The sequence below is a fragment of the Cervus canadensis genome, chromosome 16 (genome assembly GCF_019320065.1).
Source record: "Cervus canadensis isolate Bull #8, Minnesota chromosome 16, ASM1932006v1, whole genome shotgun sequence".
NCBI lineage: Eukaryota > Metazoa > Chordata > Mammalia > Artiodactyla > Cervidae > Cervus > Cervus canadensis.
The window spans coordinates 18,912,572-18,936,914 of NC_057401.1; the positions used below are offsets into that span (position 1 = coordinate 18,912,572).

Genomic DNA, 24,343 nt, shown 5'->3' on the forward strand with positions numbered 1-24,343 from the left:
AAAAAAAATAAATTTACAGAACAGACTTTGGAACTCTGTGGGAGAAGGCGAGCGTGGGATGTTCTGAGAGAATAGCATTGAAACAAGTATACTATCAAGGGTGAAACAGATCACCAGCCCAGGTTGGATGCATGAGACAAGTGCTCAGGGCTGGTGCACTGGGAAGACCCAGAGGGATGGGGTGGGGAGGGAGGCAGGAGGGGGTATCAGGATGGGGAACACATGTAAATCCATGGCTGATTCATGTCAATGTATGGCAAAAACCACTACAATATTGTAAAGTAATTAGCCTCCAACTAATAAAAATAAATGAAAAAAAATTTTTTTTAAATAAAAAAAGGATACACACACACACAAAAAGAAGTGGTGGCAAGAATACACAGAACTATACAAAAAGATCCTAACAACCTAGATGATCATGATGATGTGGTCATTCATCTAGAGCCAGACATCCTAGAGTGTGAAGTCAAGTGGGCCTTAGGAAATACCTCTACAAGCTAGTAGAGGTGATGGAATTCCAGTTGAGCTATTTCATATGCTAAAAGATACGATGCTGTTAAAGTGCTTCACTCAATATGTCAGCAAATTTGGAAAATTCAGCAGTGGCCAAAGGACTGGAAAAGGTCAGTTTTCATTCCAATCCTAAAGAAGGGCAATGCCAAAGAATATTCAGACTACTGTACAGTTGTGCTCATTTCACATGCTAGCAAGTTTATGCTCAAAAATTCTTTAAGCTAGGCTTTCGCAGTACATAAACCAAGAACTTCTAGATGAACAAGCTGAGTTTTGAAGAGGCAGAGGAACTAAAGATCAAACTGCCAATATGTGTTGGATCATGAAGAAAGTAAGGGAATTCCAGAAAAACTACTTCTGACTACGCTAAAAGCCTTTGACTGTGTGGATCACAACAAACTGTGGAAAATTCTTAAAGAGATAGGAGTACCAGACTACCTTACCTGCCTTCTGAGAAATCTATATACAGATCAAGAAGCAACAGTTAGAACTGAACATGAACAAATGACTGATTCCAAATTGGAGAAGAAGTAGGACAAGGCTGTATATTGTCATCCTGCTTATTTAACTTATATGCAGAGTACATCATGTACACTATGAAAAATGCTGGTCAAGATGAATCACAAGCTGGAATCAAGATTGCCAAGGAGAAATAGTAACAACCTCAGATATGCAGATGATACCACCCAAATGGCTGAAAATGAAGAGAAATTGAAGAATCTCATGATGAGAGTGAAAGAGGAGAGTGAAAAAGCTGGCTTGAAAATCAACATGAAAAAAACTAAGATCATGACATCCAGCCCCATCACTTAATGGCAAATAGAAGGGGGAAAGTGGAAGTAATGACAGACTTTATTTTCTTGGACTCCAAAATCACTGCAAATGGTGACTGTAGCCGCAAAATTAAAAGACAGTTGCTCCTTGGAAGGGAAGCTATGACAAATCTAGACAGCATATTAAAAAGCAGAACTATCATTCTGTCACTAAAGGTTCCTATAGTCAAAGCTACCATCCAGTAGTAATGTACGGATGTGAGAGTTGGACCGTAAAGAAGGCTGAGTGCTGAAGAATTGATGCTTTCAAATTGTGGTGCTGGAGAAAACTCTTGAGATTCCCTTGGATTGCAAGGAGGTCAAACTAGTCAATCCTGAAAGAAATCAACCTTGAGCATTCATTGAAAAGACTGATGCTGAAGCTGAAGTGTCAGTACTTTGTCTACCTGATTCGAAAAGCCAACTGATTGGAAAAGACCCTGATGCTGAGAAGGATTTATGGCAAAAGGAGAAGGAGTCAGCAGAGTATGACATGGTTAGATGGCATCACGACTCAATGAACATAAATTTAAGCAAACTCCGGGAGATGCTGGAGGACAGAGGAGCATGGCATGCTATAATTTGTGAGGTTGGACATGACTTAGTGACTGAACAGCAAAGGGACTACTAGGTGGATTATAAATACACAGTTATTACCATAATATCATTTGCTTTTATTTCTATTTTCCTCAGGCTCCAGCTTCCTTAGGAGACTCAGGTTTCTTAGAATTTTTTTCAAGAGTGCTCAAAAACCAGAGCTGAGTTTGCTGTGGTGGTAACTAACTGGCTTACTAGTTTCAGTCTCATGTATCATGATGGATATTACTGGTTGTCAAGCAGTGGTTGATGAGTCATAGAATCATAAAACTTCAGACTTCTCAGTGAAATTCAGAGCTGACTCAAGTTATGTTTTATAGAAGAGATAATGTGAAACAAATGGCCAAGTGATTTTGGCAAAGCCAGACAACTAGTTAATATGAAAACTGAGTCTTAAACTATAGGCTGCTTACTTGTGATCTGATGTTCTTTCTAGTGTAACTGAATCACAGAAATGTATGGGATTAAAAGTGCCATCATGGGAATGACAGTACAGTCTGTGGGTTTGCTCCTGTCATTGATTAAGGATGGGATAAAGGTAGAGCCACAGAACATCACCTGTAGGCACAACAGTGCGTCTACTGTGTTTATTTGTTCTAGAACGTTAATGGAGGTGTGAAAAGTAAGAAAATTGTATCTGACTCCACAAGCCCTAGTGGAGGCTATGACTGTTCTAGGACTCCCTCAGTTCAGTTCAGTTCAGTTCAATCACTCAGTCGTGGCCAACTCTTTGAGATCCCATGGACTGCAGCATGCCAGGCCTCCTTGTCCATCACCAACTCCCGGAGTTTACTCAAACTCATGTCCATTGAGTTGGTGATGCCATCCAACCATCTCATCCTCTGTCATCCCCTTCTCCTCCTGCCCTCAATCTTTCCCAGCATCAGGGTCTTTTCTAATGAGTCAGTTCTTCACATCAGGTGACCAAAGTATTGGAGTTTCAGCTTCAACATCAGTCCTTCCAATGAACCCTTAGGACTAATCTCCTTTATGATGGACTGGTTGGATCTCCTTGCAGTCCAAGGGACTCTCAAGAGTATTCTCCAACACCACAGTTCAAAAGCATCAATTCTTCAGCACTCAGCTTTCTTTATAGTCCTACTCTGACATCCATACATGACTACTGGAAAAAACCATTGCCTTGACTAGACTTTTTCAAAGTACAGAACACCATAATTACAGTCTTGAATGACAGGGAAATCATTTTCTTAGGTATGATATTTACAGAGCTGGTGTGGAAAATGAAGATAGGCTAGTGGTTGGCTTTAGACAACCACAGTCCAATACATGTTAGGCATACAAACACAAGCTTTATTCATCATATACTAAGTTGCCAGTTATTACTGGTATTAATATAAATCCACTTACCATGGAGCTTACAGATGTGAAGCCCCAAGAGAACCGCAGCTTATGTTGCCTTCCCCAGTGAAATTCCCCAGAGATGTCTTACTTTATTGGGATTCTCTGCAGTTAATGGTGTTGGGAAGAAGTGCAGAACCGGGGCAGATAGTGTAGCAGTGAGTCAGGGTTATCCCACAAGAGGAAGATACACAAGTGAAAACCAGATGTGCCTGTTTGCAACTCCTAATACATTGTGTCCTTTCTGTTGAAATGCTTTTATGTTGTCCCTCAATCAGAAACTATATTACTCTTTGCTATGATGGTTCATTTTCAGAGTTTATACTGCTGATAAACAGTGGGCTGATGTTTGCCCATTTAGTTAATGATCATTAACATTAGCCTTAGTAAGGAAGAAAAGGGCATGGTCCTTTCTAGCAAAGATCCAGTCTTAGAAGTAAAAGGAGGTGCAGGTGTGTTACTAAAAAGCAAGTTGCATCTGGAACCCAGTGTGGGTGGAGGCCACTGTTGCCAGGCAACCAACCTTAACAGTCGGTACTTGCAGGAAGCTTTATGTGAATTCATTCCAGTATCATCCAAAATGCCCTTCTCAGCCTTCTCTAGACCCTAGTTGAAATGAGCTTTTCAAAACAAAGGGGGCAAGATGCTAACCCTGTCAGCAACCCTGGAAGAAATCTGCTGGTATCTTATCTCAGAAAATGGGGAAAAAATAAAATTTTATAGAGTACTGGTTTGCCTACTCTAGGCAAACCCTTAGAAATAGGAAAATAATCTCAACAAGGGAATGAACTCAAGTTTATACATGTGAGATGCTCACATATTTTCTTTTAAAAAATTTAAAAGATATTTCCAAGTATATATATTCCTGTGTAAAATGATGATTGAGTTCATTTGGGATATAAGAAAGTGTGGGGTTTTACTAGCAAGAGACATAATAAGGTGATTGTAATTAGAAAGTCTTTGCTGATGACCATTGAACAAGAGTCAAAAAATTTGCCACATTATGATGGTTTATGTACATTTCTAAAACCAATCTTTATTACCTAGGGCATTGCAGTAACTTCTATGGGTCTGTTTTTAAAAAAAAGCAAGAGAAAATCACTTGGTTTTTTTTTTTGTTTTTTCTTTCCTTTCTTTGTCTTATTTTGTACTTTTTGTGAAAAATCTTGAATTTCCAAGAGCATAATCTCTTATTACTACAGGAATGATTTTATCTCAATATATTTGAGATGGCATTGCAAAGTGGTTTCCTGTAGAGCTTATCACTGTAACAGAGGTCATTTTAAAGACAGTATTTTATCTTATTTTATTTTATTTTTATTTTTCAGTGTTACAGCTCTATTTATTTAGATGATAGCAGGAAAATCCATCTTCGAGGTGTGAGGGCACTTCGATCCAAAGATGGGAAGAGAAGAGCGCCCCATCGTGTGGGAGAGGGAGAGAGGAAGAGAGAGAGAGAGAGAGGGAGGGAGAGAGAGGGAGAGAGGGAGAGAGGGAGAGGGCTTTGGCTCCTCTTTTTATATGTTTTTTTGTTCCCCCTGGGCCTGTCCTATGCAAATTGGGCTTAGGCAGGAGCTTTGTTTGTTTTACCTGAGGTTCTCACTCAGGTCCTCGGACCTTCCTTTGTTCTATTTTCCCGGGCTTTCCCTTCCAGGTCTTTTAGCCACCGCCATTTTGGACTCCTTTTCCCTATTCTAACTACCTAACATTCCCTCGTCAAGAGATGGGAGGCCCAATTCTTTGGGAGCAGGGGCGTCGAGGTCTCTCTGGCTACTTCCTGCTGAACTGGGACGGCGAGGGGCATTGGACCTCCCCCTCTTGCTAGTCTCAGGCCTCAGAGTCCTTATAGCGGTGTCCATCTAAGGGTGACTGATGTTTTCCGTGGTTGGCTGTAGTTTTATATCTTTGTTGAACTGCGCTGCATGTTGCAGCTTGACCTGGGCAGGGACAAGACAGTTTAGACAATCGACAGTACATGGAACAATCATTAGCAGCGTCAGTATGGCATAACAAGGACTAGTAGGGGCATTAGCCAATTTCAAATTCACATTGCCAGGATGGCTCAAGTCCCTCCTTGTTCAGGGATCAGAAGGTCTATCTCCTGTCTGTTTTGGAGTACAATCTCTGCCAAGCTGTGTTGGCTCTTTAGAGCTATCTTGAGAAATCTTATCACCAGAGACCAGATTTTGGGGTTGTTCATTAGAATGGCACTCATTTGTAGTTCTGAATAGGTATCTGAGATCTCCCAGGGGCTCACAGGTGTATTGAGTGTCCTCTTCTGTTTTCTTCCATGGCTTGACTCGTGAGTAGTGAATCCAGGAGTCATGTCCTGGCACCTTGACTGCTGCCACATCCAGTTGCACCCTTGGCTCCAGCCCCGTGATGGTTATCTGTGACAGGTGGGCTGGCTGGAGCGGGCGCTTCAGTCCTCTTGAACCATCGTGAGGGAAGGCTTGGCGCTTGACCTTGAGGCTCTTGGGTCCTGAGGGCAGAGTGCCACCCAATGTCCCAGTTGATGGCATTTGTGGCAAGCTGTTCTAGGAGACTTGAAAGACAGTATTTTAAAGAACAATGCTGAAATAACAGGCCCCTGTTTCTGCCCTTGACACTTACTCCCTAGAAAGAAGAGGCCAAAAGACAGTGGTTGAACCAGCATCTTTCAATACGCACATCATCACTCGATTAACTAAAGTAATTTTCCAAAATTATTTTTTAAATATATGATTAAAAATCACAAATTTGAAGAGTAATACATGGGGATTTCCCTGGCAGTCCAGTGGTTTAGACTTGGCCTTCCAATGCAAGTTCAATCCCTGGTTGGGGAACCACTAATCCAAATCCAATTCCACATGTCTCAAGACCAAAAAAAAAAAAGAACATAAAACAGAAGAAATATTGTCACAAATTCAATAAAGACTTTAAAAAATGGTCCACATCAAAAAATAAAAAAAAAAACCTTTAATGAAAAAACAGGTTACACTGTAATTTGTAGAATACAAGATGTTTCTAATAGTCCATCCACAAAGGAATGAATGTCTGTTATGTGTTAGCTGACAGCCTGGACAGAGTATGAGTATTAACGGAAAGTTGGAGACTAGAGGTTTAGTCTTTTGAGTCTAACGCATGAGCTTAAAATGTGAGAGTTGAAAACTTTTTTTTGGGGGGGGGGGGTGTGTCTTTCATTTTTCCTGAAGAAGTATGTTTTATATGCACAATGAATATAAAGAGAAAATCGTGCCTGTAAGCTGAGGACTGGTTTCAACATGATTAACAGTTGACAGTGATGGGAACACCAAAAGGCTTTTTTGCTTCCCCCAAAAGTCAAATCATAAAATCTTAATGTTGGGAGGGACCATGGAAGCATTCTGGTTGAGGAGTTTTCAAACCATGTCCTTGGGGGAGCCTTTCCCCATCACTACTGAGAGGTACCTCCAGAGCAGAAGAGAGGAGCCAGGAGTTTTTGGAGATTTCCAAATGGAGGATTCACAGGCCTAATTCAATTCCCATTTTAGAAATGAGCCAGGTGTGTCCTCCAGAGGGTAAGATGTACTCAAACACACAGCCAGTTGGTGCCAGTCCCAGACTAGACTTCCTGAATCACATTTGTGTATTTATGTGTTTTGTTTTTGGTTATTTTTTTTTTCCTATATTGTGCATGCATCCTAAGTCACTTCAGTCGTGTCTGACTCTTTGCGACCCTAGGGACCATAGTCCACCAGACTTCTCTGTCCATGGGATTCTCCAGGAAGAATACTGGAGGGGGTTGCCATGCCCTTCTTCAGCTATTTTATCTTACTTCTCCATTTATCAGAAAGTGTAACTGCCATGTTGAATATGTAGGATTCATGGAGCACAGGTAGAATGCATTTGTTTTTCTCTCCACTGCCCTTAAAACCCAATGAAGAGGGGAAATTCAGAGTGTCTGCAATTCTCCCAACATAAATCCTCTCTTGAACATTCTGTCTTTCCCTTTTCACTCCCCCTGGTCTCTTTTAAAAGCTAGATGTCGGACATCAGCTGGGTCAGAAAAGCTGCATCTTTATAAGTCCCACGAGATGGGCTAGCTATTTCAGAGTGTGGGATTATTTGCCATTTATTGTATTACCTTTAGCCTTCCTAGGTCCTAGGGTGAAATGAGAAGAAGAGCCATGAACGCCTTGGTACACAAGAAGTTGTTGAGTTCAGGCACATCATGTGCAGAGGGCTGCCTGGTTGCTGTGTAGACACTAAAGCCTATAGGCCTTGGCTTTAAATCCATTTCAAGGAAAGAGAATGACAGATTATTATAGTCAGGACAATTTGCTTATAAGAAACTGGACTCCATAACGGCAGGGGCCACTCTGCCATGTTGATTCTTATGGCCTGTCTGGCACATGGTAGGTACTCATTTAGTGGATGCATGAACAAAAACTGCTTCAGATCCAGTTCAGTTCAGTCGCTCATTCGTGTCCAACTCTTTGCGACCCCATGGACTGCAGCATGCCAGACTTCCTGTCTATCACCGACTCCCAAAGCTTGCTCAAACTCATGTCCATCAAGTTGGTGGTGCCATCCAACCATCTCATTCTGTTTTCCCCTTCTCCTCCTGCCTTCCATCTTTCCCAGCATCAGGCTCTTTTCTAATGAGTCAGTTCTTCCCATCAGGTAGCCAAAGTATTAGAGTTTCAGCTTCAACATCAGTCCTTCCAATGAATATTCAGGACTGACCTCCTTTAGGATGGACTGGTTGGATCTCCTTGCAGTCCAAGGGACTCTCAAGAGTCTTCTCCAACACATAGTTCAAAAGCATCAATTCTGCAGTGCTCAGCTTTCTTTATAGTCCAGCTCTCACATCCATACATGACTACTGGAAAAACCATAGCTTTGACTAGATGAACCTTAGTTGGCAAAGTAATGTCTCTGCTTTTTAATATGCTGTCTAGGTTGGTCATAACTTCTCTTCCAAAGAGCATGTGTCTTTTAATTTCATGGTTGTAGTCACCATCTGGAGTGATTTTGGAGCCCCCAAAAATAAAGTCTCTCACTGTTTCCATTGTTTCCCCTTCATTCCATGAAGTGATGGGACTGGATGCCATGATCTTAGTTTTCTGAATGTTGAGTTTTAAGCCAACTTTTTCACTCTCCTCTTTCACTTTCATCAAGAGATTCTTTAGTTCTTCTTTGTTTTCTGCCATAAGGGTGGTGTCATCTGCGTATCTGAGGTTATTGTTATTTCTCCCGGCAATCTTGATTCCAGCTTGTGCTTCATCCAGCCCAGCATTTTGTATGATGTACTCTGTATATAAGTTAAATAAGCAGGGTGAGAATATACAACCTTGAAGTACTCCTTTTCCTATTTGGAATCAGTCTGCTGTTCCATGTCCAGTTCTAACTGTTGCTTCTTGACCTGCATACAGATTTAAGAGGAAGGTCAGGCGGTCTGGTATTCCCATCTCTTTAGGAATTTCCCACAGTCTGTTGTGATCCATACAATCAAAGGCTTTGGCATAGTCAATAAACCAGAAGCAGATATTTTTCTGGAACTCTCATGCTTTTTCAATAATCCAACAGGTGTTGGCAATTTGATTTCTGGTTCCTCTGCCTTTTCTAAATCCAGCTTGAGCATCTGGAAGTTCACTGTTCACTTACTGTTGAAGCTGGCTTGGAGAATTTTGAATGTTAGTTTGCTAGCGTGTGAAATGAGTGCAATCATGCCGTAGTTTGAGCATTCTTTGGCATTGCCTTTCTTTGGGATTGGAATGAAAACTGACCTTTTCCCGTCCTGTGGCCACTGCTGAGTTTTCCAAATTTGCTGGCATATTGAGTTCAGTGCTTTCACAGCATCATCTTTTAGGATTTGAAATAGCTCAAGTGGAATTACATCACCTCCACTAGCTTTGTTTGTAGTGATGCTTCCTAAGGCCCATTTGACTTCTCATTCCAGAATGTCTGGCTCTAGGTGAGTGATCACACCATTGTGATTATCTGTGTTTTGAAGATCTTTTTTGTATAGTTCTTCTGTGTATTCTTGCCATCTCTTCTTAATATCTTCTGCTTCTGTTAGGTCCATGCCTTTTCTGTCCTTTATTGTGCTCATCTTTGCGTGAAATATTCCCTTGGTATCTCCAATTTTCTTGAAGAGATGTCCAGTCTTTCCCATTCTATTGTTGTCCTTTATTTCTTTGCATTGATCACCCAAGGAAGGTTTTCTTATCTCCCCTTGCTATTCTTTGGAACTCTGCATTCAAATGGGTTTATCTTTCCTTTTCTCCTTTGCCTTTTGCTTCTCTTCTTTTCACATCTATTTTTAAGGCCTCCTCAGACAGCCATTTTGCTTTCTTTTTCTTGGGGATGGTCTTGATCCCCATCTCCTGTACAGTGTCATGAACCTCCATCCATGGTTCTTCAGGCACTTTGTCTATCAGATCTAACCCCTTGAATCTATTTGTCATGCCACTGTGTAATTGTAAGGGATTTTATTTAAGTCACACCTGAATGGTCTAGTGGTTTTCCCTACTTTCTTCAATATAAATCTGAATTTGCAAATAAGGAGTTCACGAGCTGAGCCACAAACAGCTCCCACTCTTGTTTTTGCTGACTGTATAGAGCTTCTCCATCTTTGGCTGCAAAGAATATAATCAATCTGATTTTTGTATTGACCATCTGGGGATGTCCACGTGTAGAGTCTTCTCTTGTGTTGATGGAAGAGGGTGTTTGCTATGACCAGTGTGTTCTTTTGGCAAAGCTCTATTAACCTTTGCCCCACTGCATTCTGTACTCCAAGGCCAAATTTGCCTGTTACTCCAGGTATTTCTTGATTTCCTACTTTTGCATTCCAGTTCCCTATAATGAAAAGGACATCTTTTTTGGGTGTTAGTTCTAGCAGGTCTTGTAGGTCTTCATAGAACCGTTCAACTTCAACTTCCTCAGCATTACTGGTTGGGGCATAGAATTGGATTACTATGATATTGAATGGTTTGCCTCGGAAATGAACAGAGATCATTCTGTCGTTTTTGAGATTGCATCCAACTACTGCATTTCTGACTCTCTTGTTGACTATGAGGGCTACTCCATTTCTTCTAAGGGATTCTTACCCACAGTAGTAGATGTAATAGTCATCTGAGCTAAATTTACCCATTCAAGTCCATTTTAGTTCGCTGATTCCTAAAATGTCATGTTCAGTCTTGCCATGTCCTGTTTGACCACTTCCAATTTGCCTTGATTCATGGATCTAACATTCTAGGTTTCTATGCAATATTGATCTCTTCAGCATCAGACCTGGCTTCCATCACCAGTCACATCCACAGCTGGGTGTGGTTTCTGCTTTGGCTCTGTCTCTTCATTCTTTCTGGAGTTATTTCTCTGCTCTTCTTAAATAGCATATTGGGCACCTACCGACCTGGGGAGTTCATCTTTCAGCGTCATATCTTTTTGCCTTTTCATACTGTTCATGGGGTTCTCAAGGCAAGAATACTGAAGTGGTTTGCCATTCCCTTCTCCAGTGGACCATGTTTTGTCAGAACTCTCTACCATGACCCGTCCATCTTGGGTGGCCCTACACGGCATGGCTCATAGTTTCGTTGAGTTAGACAAGGCTGTGGTCCATGTGATCAAATTGGTTAGTTTTCCATGATTGTGGTTTTCAGTCTGTCTGTCCTCTGATGGAGAAGGATAAAAGGCTTATGGAAGCTTCCTGATGGGAGAGACTGACTGAGGGGGAAACTGGGTCTTGTTCTGATGGGCAGGGCTGTGCTCAGTAAATCTTTAATCCAATTTCCTCTTGATGGGTGGGTCTGTCTTCCCTCCCTGTTATTTACCTGGGGCCAAACTAGGTGGAGGTAATGAAGATAATGGTGACCTCCTTCAAAAGGTCCCATGCATGTCCTGCTACACTCAGTGCCCCCAACCCTGGAGCAGGCCACCACCGACCCACGCCTCCACCAGAGACTCCTGGACACTAATGGGCAAGTCTGGGTCAGTCTCTTGTGGGGTCACTGCTCCTTTCTCCTGGGTCCTGGTGCACGCGACGTTCTGTTTGTGCCCTCCAAGAGTCTATTTCCCCAGACCTGTGTAAGTTCTAGTGTTTGCCTAAGGTTATTTTGGTGTGGGTCTTCCAGCTCTTGCAGTGCTTTAAAATCACCAGGGGCATATTAAAAACATGTTGATGTACAGGCCAATTGAATCAGAATCTCTGAGCACAGGGCCTAACCATCAGTATTTTTAGGAAGTTCTCAAGGTGATTCTTACATGCTGCTAAGTTTCAAATCATTGCAGAAAACTGTCAGTCCATATTTATGTCTTGTGCATTGAGTACTTCTGTCATTTTAACAATTATTTTTATGTGATATTTTATGAGATGCTTCATGTGCATCATCCAAGAGCAGTAGATGTTACAACATTAATGAGGTTAGATTGAATAAGCAGTTATAGTGTGAAAAGTGTTAGTTGCACAGTCATGTCCAATTCTTTGCAACCCCATGGACTGTAGCCCACCAGGCTGCTCTGTCCATTGAATTCATGGACACTCCATTCAATGGAGTCAGTAGCCATTCCCTTCTCCAGGGGATCTTCCCTACCCAGGGACTGAACCCAGGTCTCCTACATTGCAGGAGATTTTTTACTGTCTGAGTCACCAAGGAAGCCCTGAGTAAGCAATTACACACATCATTAAACCTTACGTTTTAAGGTGCTTACTACTAAAGTATTATAGCTATAATTTGTTTATTAAAGATCTTATAAAGAATTCATTGACAGGATCAGATTATATGTTAAGTACCACTTTGCTAATTGAGTATGGTGTAGGAGAAACTAATTAATTAAATCCAATGGATATTTTTGAATATATTTATTCAAATAATACCCTTAAATGATCCTCAGATATTTCATTTTTATCTTTCTTTTTATTTTTATTATCTTTCAAAATCAAAAATGAATTCTGTGATTTTGTTGTGAATTTCAATTTAAATTTTTATAAATACACACACACTCTGTAGGTTTTAATCTCTGGTGGTATATAATGGTTTAATTGTTTTCTACAGTGTCTCGAACGTTCAGTAAACTTAGAGTTTTAGAAGTATTGAAAAAGAGAGAATTTTTTGTACCCAGTTTTAAAAAACGATAAAAGTATTTGTGGTTAGAATATCCATTTTTCACATTTAAACAGAACTTAAGTTCTTAAAAAAAGTTGTTCTTTTAGGTAATTTCAATATTTCTTCTACAGTCTTACTGCTAAATTTAGTTTAAATGCTTTTAATCTATCATTGTCATAATTTCTAATTAATAATTTACTAATGCCTAAAAAAGAATAAGAAATGATATTCCTGTAAGACAACTTCTAAATGTTTTCAGCTAAATCTGGTATTTTTAAATTTTCTAAGACTTTGTTACTTGAACCTAACCAAATCTGTTTTCCTCTCATTAAATTATATACAGTTTTAGCTATTGCTGATTTTCTAATCAATTAAGTATATATATTTCTTCCTTAATATCTTTATAAAATAAATAGTCTATCTTTCTTTTACTTTTAAAAATAAAACATACTGAATAATATGAACTCTATTCATATAATTATGAGAATAAAATATATTTAGTAGCCACTGCTGCTCAGTCAGTGGAATAAGCAAGTTGTAGAACTGTTTATCTTAATATCATTATCAAGTTGTTTTTTTTCTAAAACAGAATCAGTATTCTCATTTTACCTTTCTGTAGATGGTTTTAACAGCTGCCTTAAAATATTCCCTGTCAATTGTGAATAGAAATTCAAATTCTTAAATTAGATGATGGTGTGATTTTTGTGTTCCCTCGCTTGTATTTATAGACAGTTGGTCCTACTGTTCTTTTTTATGTGCTGTTAGTACCTCTGAATATTTGTCGGTAGATTGTTAAAACTTATTATGAAATTTAAACTTAATTACCTCCTAAAATGATCTATTGTTACATGTTGTAATACTATTAGGAAGTGTAGCTTACGTGAACTATTTAAAAGCTTTGTCAATTTCAAACATAGTACAAGATATTTATTTTGTAATTATCAGCTGCATAGATAGATTCTGTATAAAATCTTTTTGTTTCTTCTCTGATGAAATTGATGCTGTATTGACGTTAAGTTGTGGAGAAAGATTTGACCACATGCGATGTGGTTTTCCAAACTTTGTAACCCAAAACTATATTCAGAGCAGATGCGATGCTACATGGGTGATGTTTTATACAAGGTTGTGTTGCCCATGAACTTGTCAGCCAGACAATCCCATCTGAGACTAGAACTTATATAAAAGTGTCAGAAAGAATAATTTCAATAGAGGTAAGTTTGAATGCATTCAAAGTGGCTAGAATTTAAAGTTCTCAGAGAAAAATGTACATATGCTTGGGTTTTGAAAATGATGTATTTCCAGGCATTCACCAGGCCTATTAAAATTAGTTAACATTTTTTATTAAAACATATGTTATTGAAATGAAACTTACATATATGTAAGTATCCAATTAAAAGTGTATGCCTTAATGAATGTAGGAAATGGACATATCTGTGTTACCATCATCAAAATCAGAAGATAAAACATTATCAAGTTTCCCAGAAGCCTCTGGTACCATGTTCCAATCACCCCCTTCCCCTAGCAATGTTTAGATTATATGTTTAATATGTTTTGTCTGTGTATTTTTTTTTTAACCTTTATGTGTTCTTGGTTAGAGTGTTAATTTTTTGTAAGCTATTTTGTCATAGTCAGAAGCACAGCTAAAATTTAATTTCACCGTTTTCTCTTATATAATGGAGGGGAGAAAGGAAGGATGAGTTGCTGGAAAGAAACTCCTGCTTCTCATGTATTCTCTACCCTGTGACATATGTAACCATGCTCTAAGAGCCTTACCTTGTGTCTTTTATGATATGCTTGGCAAAACATTTGAAAACATCTAGTTTTGGTTCTTTGTACCTCGTGTATTGTGTTAACTTTAAGTGGTAAAGAATCTGCCTGCCAATGCAGGATATGCAGGTTTGATCCCTGGGTCAGGAAGGTCCCCTGGAGGAGGAAATGGCAACCCACTTCAGTATTCTTGCCTGGGAAACCCAGGCAAGATTTCCCATGGACAGAGGAGCCTGGTAGGCTACAGTCCATGAGATCACAAAAGGGTCAGACATGATTTAGCGATTAAATAATAACAGCAGCATTGATAAAATGGAAACACCCAGAAGTGTTGGAAGAAGAGTGCCTTTAGAGGACCAACCTACTCCATGACTTCCTTTTGGACTTGAGTGACCAACGGGAACACCTGAGAAGCTTGGAGACACTGAGGCATATAGCAATCAGCAAGCCCAGCCCCACAGCAATTGAGTCTGGAAATCAATTTTGGTGGTCCAAAAAATCACTGTATCCAAAAAGAAAAAAAAAAAACAAAAAACAAAAAACACACACTGTGTAGGAGGCTAAGCCTAAATTTCATTGTTCATCTTTTTGGAGGGAGACACAAGTAGACCTTAAGGGATTGAATAGAAGACCACTCATCCTTGTCCCCTCTAAGATCTTTTCTGCAAACCCTTTGAAATCAACCTGTTGGTTAGAATTCAAGTTAGAGTTCCTGCTCTGCAAAGCTAGTTTGCAGTTTAAAGTGGCAGAAGCAAAAATTCTTGCCATGACCACATTGATCGGAGGGTGAAAGTAAGGCTACAGATTTGCCATTCCCAAGAGAGGTGTAGAAACAAATTAAGATTATGGTTTATAATTTCCTCCTTTAAGTAGAGCCAATGTCTAGCCATGGTTCTTAGCCTAATTTTGGATATGAGACCTGTTTGAGAACCTGATTAAAGCTATAGGGCTTCTTCTCTGAAAGTATGCAGTTACATAGTTTAGCTAGTTGCTTAGTCAGTTCACAGACCCCTTAAGCTAATTCATGAACCCTTTGGGGGATCCCCTAGCCTCATTCTAAAGTTCTTCTAAATTCTAAAACTTACAGTTCACCAGTGAAAACATCCTGAGAGTGATGAAGAGATGTCCCTAATTATAGTTCTCTAGGTAAGGAGACCACACAGTCTTCATCATTTTACTCCTTCCTGATGACCTGAAGGTTGACTTTCTTTTTCCCTCTTATTTCCATACCCAAATCATCTTGCCTCAAATTAGATTTTTTTTAAATTAAAGAGTAGTATTTATTTCTTTGAAAAAATTGTTAATACCTTTCTAGGGGGAAGAAAAAGACACTGTCCTGTTTCTATATGGAAGATAGTATTTACATCAGTCTTTGATTGCTTTTTGCTTTTAAACTTCACTATTGGGCATCATTAACTTTTTTTTTCATAAAACTCTTATGGCTTCAGTTATTAATATTTTGCTATTTTGCTGACTCATTGTACAAGTCTGGGTAGGTTAGATTATTCTGCATTAATCCAAAATCTCAATAGCTTGATACAACAATAGTTTATTTCTTATCCTTCATACATTACCCAAGATAGATGGGCAAGGCCCATTGTAGCCCAGCTGGGACCCAGGATGGCGGATGTTCAATTTCAATACAGGCTTCCAGTTATCCTACAGGGGGAGAAAAAAGAGTGTTGTACTTCACACACAGGATCTTAAATGCTTTCACCCAGAAGTGACCTGTATTAATTTTGCTCCAGTCTACTGCTCAGAGTATATCACATGGCTATGACTGACATCAAAGAAGGCTTAGGGCAATGCTACTGTATACCCAGAAGGAGAAAAACTAGCAATATTTGGTAGATATATTAATCATGATTTCACCATTTTCTGGACCCCCTTCCAGTTTCTCTAACTTTTTGGACATTTGGTTGCAGTTAAGTATGAAAAAAACCTCAGTGGTAAAGAATCTGCCTGCAATGCAGAAGATGCAGTTTCAGTCCCTGGGTGGGGGAGATCCCCTGAAGGAGGGCATGGTAACCACTTCAGTTTTCTTGCCTGGAGAATTCCATGAATTGAGGAGCCTGACAGGTTCCAGTCCATAGCATTGCGAAGTGTCAGACACAACTGAAGCGACCAAGCACTCACGCACACACAACCATGGAAAATGGATTAAGTCATGTTTTTGGTGGAAAAAAATTATTCTAGGTTAACTGTATTATGTAATGTGGTGGTGGTTTAGTTGCTAAGTCATGTCCATCTCTTGCAACCCCATGGACTGTAGCCTACCAGGCTCCTCTGGCCATGGGCTTCTCAAGGCAAGAATACTGGAGTGGGTTGCCATGCCCTCCTCCAGGGTATCTTCCTGACCCAGGAATTGAACCCAGGTCTCCTGTGTTGCAGGCAGATTCTTTACCAACTGAGCTATGAGAGAAACCTCTAACAACTATTTTCCAGGCCAGAATACTGGAGTGGGTAGTCATTCCCTTCTCCAGAGGATCTTCCCAACCCAGGGATCAAACCCAGGCCTTTGACACTGCGGGCGGATTCTTTATAATCTGAACCACCAGGGAAGCCCATTATGTAATGTACCTGAGCTTAAAATAAATAGGTACGCTTCCCTTCTAGCTCAGTCGGTAAAGAATCTTCCTGCAATGCAGGAGACCGGGGTTCGATTCAAGGGTCAGGAAGATCCCCTGGAGAAGGAAATGGCAATCCACTCCAGTATTCTTCCCTGGAGAATCCCATGGACGGAGGAGCTTGGTAGACTACAGTCCATGGGGTTGCAAGAGTCGGACACGACTTAGCGACTAAACCACCAAACCACCACCATGGCATATAATCTCAAAAAAAAAAATAGAAGAAATTTTTAAAAATTGAACACATTACAATTAAGAGTTTGGGATTAACATTATACACTGCTATATATAAGATAGATAAGTAAGAACCTACTGTAGAGCACAGAGAGGTATATTCTGTAATGGAAAATAATCTGAAAAAGAATATATATATGTATGTATGCATGTATATATATGCATATATTAAGTTAAATGTATAAATAATCACATATTTTTCAGTTATATGTTGTTTTATATATATATATGCACACATATATATCAAACTGAATCACTTTGCTGTGTACTTGAAACTAATACAGCAGTGTAAACTAACTATATATGTATGTATTAGTTGCTCAGTCATGTCTGACTCTTTGCAACCCCATGGACTGTAGCCCTTCAGGCTCCTCTGTCCCTGGAATTCTTCAGGCAAGAATACTGAAGTGGGTTGCCATCCCCTTCTCCAGGGAATCTTCCCAACCCAGGGACCAAATCTGGGTCTTCTGCATAGCAGATTCTTTATTGCCTGAACTACCAGGGAAATTAACTATACTTCAATTTAAAAATGTTTTAAAAATTGAACATACTACTAATTCACTCTTATTGGTATTATTTTACACTAGGTATCAGTAGTCTACCCCTTATAATAACATACACATTGCAATTTAAATTATATAGGAACTGCCCCCCTTTGTGGAAAGAGTGACAGACTTTATTTTGGGGGGCTCCAAAATCACTCCAAATGGTGACTGCAACCATGAAATTAAAAGACACTTGCTTCTTGGAAGAAAAGTTATGACCAACCTAGACAGCTTATTAAAAAGCAGAGACATTACTTTGCCAACAAAGGTCCATCTAGTCAAAGCTATGGTTTTTCCAGTAGTCATGTATGGATGTGAGAGTTGGACTATAAAGAAAGCTGAGTGCAGAAGAATTGATGCTTTTAAACTATGGTGTTGGAGAAGACTCTTGAGAGTCCCTTGGACTGCAAGGAGATCCAACCAGTCCATCCTAAAGGAGGTCAGTCCTGAATATTCATTGGAAGGACTGATGTTGAAGCTGAAACTCCAATACTTTGGCCACCTAATGCAAAGAACTGACTCATTGGGAAAGATTGTGATGCTGGGAAAGATTGAAGGCAGGAGGAGAAGGGGACGACAGAGGATGAGATTGTTGGATGGCATCACCGACTCAATGGACATGAGTTTGAGTAAGCTCTGGGAGTTGGTGATGAACAGGGAGGCCTGCTGTGCTGCAGTCTATGGGGTCGCAAAGATTCAGACACAACTGAGCCACTGAACTGAACTGTACTGACCCCCTCTACTTATCTTTAAAATTATTAGCCAAGGCCAGCTTTTTTGGCAGAAAAGAATTAAGAATGAATATGATACCCAGAATACATTCTGGTTTATCTGTAAATTCTAAGCTAAGCTCTATATGTGAACTGTCAAAGGAACAATTACAGTGTTGCTCCATTTTTTTATTCAGCGGATCTGACTACTGCTGTCCCACTCAGAGTGACATGTTGAGTGATGAGAAACTTGGCAAATCTCCTTGGTCATTTGCCTCTAACAGCTTACTTTAGGGCATCCTTATTGGTTGGCACCTTCCTTTCAGCCTGGCCATTTGCTTGAGGGTGATGAAGAGTAATGATGACAGGATGGATGAGCTCTAGCTTCACAGATTTCTTAAACACATGTGAGATAAATGCAGATCCATCGTCAGGAATAATAACATCTGGAAATCTGGACATTGAAAAGCCCTAGTATAGAGCTGTTTTGTTGAAACAGGGTTATTTTGAGAAGGTAGCAGCAATAAGAACAAAATTCTTGTCCTTGCAAAGTAAATAGGAATTCTGACCAAGTCTTCTTGACCATTTTCCATGGGAAGGAAAGATGTCATTTGTGGATTATATAGAGTGGTCTGGCATTGAATACAGTCTTCTAAATATCACAATTAATTACAGGCTTTAGATAAAATTCTTAGTGTGTAAATCTTCACTCCACAATTCCTGGGTGAATTGCATGTATTATTATTATTTGCAATAATATTATGATGATAAATAAAGAAGACTGAGTGCCAAAGAACTGATGCTTTTGGAGTGTTGGAGAAGACTCTTGAGAATCCCTTGGACTGCAAGGAGATCAAACCAGTCAATACTAAAGGAAGTCAACCCTGAATATTCATTGGAAGGACTGATGCTGAAGCGCCAGTCCTCTGGCCACCTGATGTGAAGAGCTGATACGTTAGAAAAGACTCTGATGCTGGGAAAGATTGAAAGCAGGAGAAGGGGACGACAGAGGATGAGATGGTTGGATGGCATCTCTAATTCAATGGAAGTGAGTTTGAGCCAGCTCCCAGAGATGGTGAAGGACAGGGAAGCCTGGCATGCTCTAGTCCACGGGGTCACAAAGAGTCGGACACAACTGAGCAACTAGCAGCAACAGCAGCAACATGTGATGGTGGTTTAGTCGGTCACGTCTGACTCTTGCCCGCGGACTGTAGCTGTCCACGGGATTTCGCAGGCAAGAATGCTGGAGTAGGTTGCCATTTTCTTTCCCAGGGGGTCTTCCCAGCCCGGGATCGAACCCAATCTACTGTATTGCAAGCAGTCTCTTACGTTGCAGGCAGATTCTTTATCGACTGAGACACCAGGGAAACCCATTAGATATAATTAGTGTATAAATCTTCATTCCAAAATTCCTGGGTGAATTGCATATATTATTTGCAATAATATTATGATGAATTATATGATGTCTCTCCTCTGGTCACTGGAAATCAAGGAACAAAGCTTGAATTAGAAATTGAGGGTCTGAGCTGTATATTTGCGATGTATTAACATAACTATGAGATTAAGTTGACCGCCTGAGCCAGTTCATGTAAGGAAACAAAAGATTTTCTTGAGCATATCCTCAGTTAAGCTGAAGAACAAGAGCTAGAGTCGACACAGATATGAATTCAAAGTGCACATCCCCACAAATGATGAAGCCGAAGAACCATGTTTCATACTACCAGGAAGCATGGGTTGATTATAAGGAAGTACTTTCAAACTGTAGGAACGAACAGTGAAATGACAAATGTTCTAAAGCAATAAACTCCAAATGATTGGCGAGTAATCAGTTATCAGGGGAAAGTTTTAACATGGGGTCTATTTATATTTCAGATTAGAAACTATATCCAGTTACGCATAAGGAGCACTTCAAAGTGAAGTCAATTGCCTGTTGTTTCACAGATTTCTTTGATCAGGATCCAGTCGTTAACAATGCCAGGAATGGTCAGAATCTTTACAGAGTTTTGTTTGTGTTGAATAAAACTAAAATTTTGCCATTTGGAGTATCTTGAGACCACTTTTGGGCTAATTTTGTACTTTGAACTAACTTTGCCCTTAATCATTATAAGAAATATAGTTTATTCTGTACACAAACTGTCTTCTAGATCATGGTTTATTTCTTTTTTCTTATTTTTTTTTCCTGAGAAAATGGAGTGATTCAAACTGGATATAGTTAAATCAAAAATCATGTATCTAGCCTTTTTTAAAAAGAATCTTTAAGAATCTAAGTACCGTATGGAGAAACAGACCTAGCTTTGTTTGACAAGAAAATCTACATTCTTGTTGCTAGAGTTGACTTATTTACAGTGTCTAGTGTGTATGTTGGGGCTGAGAGAGGCTTGAATGTTAAGTAAGAAAGCAATTCTCTTACCATCTGCTTCTCCTCTTTATTTTTCCATGTATGTTCAAAGCATTTCTAGTCAGAGGTTTTTTTTTTTTTTTAAGCTGCTAAAAAGTAGTATTCCGTCTCCAGCAACATTTAAATTATTTGTCAAATATTAGTGCCTTAATTAGGCCTGGAATGGCTGGCCAGCAGTTTCCAGAGCCCATTGTAGGTAAGACATTGGTGTGATAGCATGACACTGGTTTACAATCTTAATTTTAAAGCATACTGGAAGGCGAGTTTTATGAATTGTGTTGAGAGATTTATGTGACCTGTCAAAACAATTTATAAAAGTCCTATTTTGAAGGGGAAATTAAAAGTCAAGGTGATGGGGAGGTTATGTTCATGCATTTGCAAGAGATGAACGACGTAGATAGGGTGCCTTTGAAAGCTAATGAGAAAGCTGCTTGTCAGGCAAGCTGTTCAAGAGCAATGTCAGCGAGTGAAATGGGTTGTTGCCTTTGGGGAAATGATTCAGTGTCTGAAAACGATAAAAAAACATCTTGATTTAGGAGCTGGGTCGACTGTGGCACACCTCTGTCCTGACGTTTTGGCTCTCCCTTCCTGTTCCCAGTACAAAATCAGCTTTTGCTTATGAAAGGTGCTATGCAAACTAGCCTTCCACTCGTGTGTTCTCTGTATGATTAAAAATGATGAGATTGACGGTAGACACTTCAGTAAACTGGCGTATTTACCTTAGATTTGTGTTTACCTACTCTTTGTAGTTTAACTGGCTAACCGCCAAAAAAGTCTGCTTAATTTGAGCCCTAATAAAGTGCTGTACTTTCAAACAGAGTATGCAAAATTAAAAGAATATGCAGTTCCTCTTTGCGGAAAAAAAAAAAAAAATCCTTTCTCTTTTCTTTCCCTGTGTTTTTCTCATCTCCTTGCTGCCTGACCTGGTTCTGGCAGAGGCATTTATGTCATATCTGTAGTTTATTTATATACATATATATGTATGTGTATATATGTGTGTGTGTGTGTGTGTGTGTATGTATTCCACCATTTTAATGTGGAATACAGGAAGTTTTTTAACTTTTTTTTCATTAATACAAAAATAGAATCTGTTTTCTAAGCAAATGATCTCGACCACAGAGTAGCTCCCTCTGGCAGCTTGGCTACTTGCTGATAGGTAGGGGACTATCGTGTGCCATATATCATTTTAAAAATAAAGAAAAAGAGATAACACTGTCTGTGCTACTAGAGAAGGGCCACAGTTCAAGCTGAACCGCTTGTCATTTTGTATTCTTCAGGCTTTTTAAACCGTCTGCCTTTTGGAGGCTGCATTTTGTAGCTGTCCTCACTTTGCAGTTGGAAAGGGGAAAGGAGACAGTAATTTGAAGGAGCATAGAGGGATATGAGTCTTCTGCTGAGCTTTAGGATTTACTGAAGGCTTTAAAGCTATTTGTGCTGCTTTGTGGTGCTTTGTACCCCAGGTCAGTTAGTATTTCATCTTGACTCCATTTTTATGTTCTAAGTGAGAGGACATGTTTGAAAAATCATTCTTTTGACCTCCTTTCCCAGTTTACCCCCAAGTCTTCCAGCTTCTGGCCAACCCTATTAGCTTCTTTGATTTAATCGTCACAGTCCTTCCAATTGCTCAAGCAACACAAAATGAATGTTTTATGCCAACATAGGCACATAGAACATCTTTTTAAATGGCAGCACAGGCTCCCCTGCAAAATATGAAGCATGAGGGAATTTCCATTTGACCTCTGATGAGCATGAGTATTAATATTGAGGTCAGTTCACAGTTGGCCATTATTATGACTAGTTTTTTTTTTTTAAGTTATATTTCACTTAAGCCGTGGAGCACCTTAGTCTGGACAAAGCATCTCTTTGTATATAGTATGAAATCTGATATACTCTCGTAAAGCACTGTCTCATCCTTTTAAATATACCACAATATCCTGGAAGTGAAATCAAGATTTCTGAATATCTAAAGCAAAGAAATACTGGAATGTAATTAAAACATTTTATGAAGAAAAGAAAGCGTTTTATTTTACATTATTCAGAAAAAAAAAAAAATAGCTCAAGGGCTAGCTAAGGCAAAATAAAGAAAATGAAGTTCTCCTAGGTCTAGAGATGCTAGAGCAATGATGCTAAATTTACCTCCTCTCAAGTTCACGAGAGTTTGCACTAAAGAGATTTTGCTATATACTCTGTAATAGTCAAAACCATTCATTCATTCAAATCACTGGTGAAATTTGGTGTGGGGGGGTGAGGGGAGTTAGTTTGTTTTGTTTGTTATTTTTACCAACTGCCAGCAACTGAATGATTTAGCAAGAAAATAGTGCCCTCTATGAGTGGGAGTGTAGAATGCATCTTATTAGCAAGAATCTGTGTCTTGTAAGACCAGAAAACAGTGGCTCAGGCCAATTAAAATAATACTTCTTATGATAGTTTTTTGTTTTTTTAATCAGTGATTTGTTGAAGAAAAAGAAGAGACATACACTCCATCTCTGTTCCTGGTGTTTTTTGAATTATCATGTTTTATTAAATTCAGACACAATGATGTATCTCAGTCACCTCTGACCAGCAGCACCTAAAAAAGAGAGAACCCATACCTACTAGTGTGTGGTTCCTAAAGATAGAAAATAATAACAGAATTCACCAGAGGTACTTATTTAAAATGAAAATCCCATGTCTTGCCTCCAGAGACACTGATTCAACAGGCCTCCATGGGTCTTGGGAATGTCATGATTTTTGCCAAGCGGCCCAGGTGATTGTGACAAGGTGGGTTCAGAAAATGATGCGTTCTGGTCCTGCTGCCCTTGGCATTTGTCTCTTCTTTGTAAACAGAGCTCTTCTACTTCTCTCTCAAAAATTCTATTTTTTCCTGGGACTCTTCCACTCGTTTGGCTCCTGCCTGTTGAGGATAGAATAGGAAAATCGTTTCTTCTGAAGGAACTGTTGCTTTGATTTTTGATAACTGAACGAGTGAGCAGATTTCTTTACTTGGGTAGGTCCTGTGCTTTCTACCACACATTCCAGAACTGTGAGTCACTAGAGCTATGCCAAACACATTCCTTATCGTCCCTGTGATCAGCATACTGTCCAGGGTGTGATACCTACATGCAACTGACACCCTGACGAAAACCACAGACATTTGCCATTTATTATTGCTGTGTAACTTTCCTTAAATGCGTGTAATCGTTCCTTTTCTCTACTGTAGGCTACATCTGATTCTGTATGTTAACTTTGATGTCATCTATGTTAGTCATGCCCCACTTCTCCTGAAGTGGACACTTCTGCTCACATTATTAATAGAATGGTTCATGGTAAAGGAGGCTCATGACCTTATTGTCATGAAGAGAACTGTGAGCAAAGCCTTTGTTTCTCTTATAACCTACCAGTGTCAGGCATGCTTCTGTCCTCTCTCCTGATGCTGTTGGGAGGCATGACCTTGTAGCTCTGATTAGTGGAGATGTAAGATCTAGAATCAAGGTCTTCTGGCCTAGAAGGATGGAAGCATTGTTATAGGCATTTAAGAAAATCTGTTTAAGCACAGAGACAGATGACAAATTAGTCTTTGCAGGATGGAGTCTATGATAATGGAAGTTGTTTTGAAAGCTGAAAAAATAATATCCAAATTCTGCTTCACCTATTCACTTAAAAAACTAAGGAGCACCTTTGCTCTTTTAACTTTCAGAACAGAGTTCGGCTTATACATGCATTCCTTGCCGCTT

General features: G+C 39.5%; 1 protein-coding gene across 6 annotated transcripts in view; it reads left to right on the plus strand.

Moving 5' to 3' along the window:
• The window catches only part of PDE4D (phosphodiesterase 4D), a 1,564,543-nt gene that overhangs the window by 1,065,198 nt on the left and 475,002 nt on the right, over window positions 1-24,343 (plus strand). The window contains exon 1 of one of the 6 annotated variants that reach the window (XM_043488576.1): window positions 22,908-23,390. The exons of the other annotated variants lie outside the window; for them this stretch is intronic. Within the exon in view, the coding sequence (XP_043344511.1) occupies window positions 23,287-23,390 (104 nt within the window). The 5' untranslated portion in view covers window positions 22,908-23,286. Of the gene's footprint in view, window positions 1-22,907; window positions 23,391-24,343 lie in introns of those variants that run through there. 6 annotated transcript variants of the gene reach the window in all.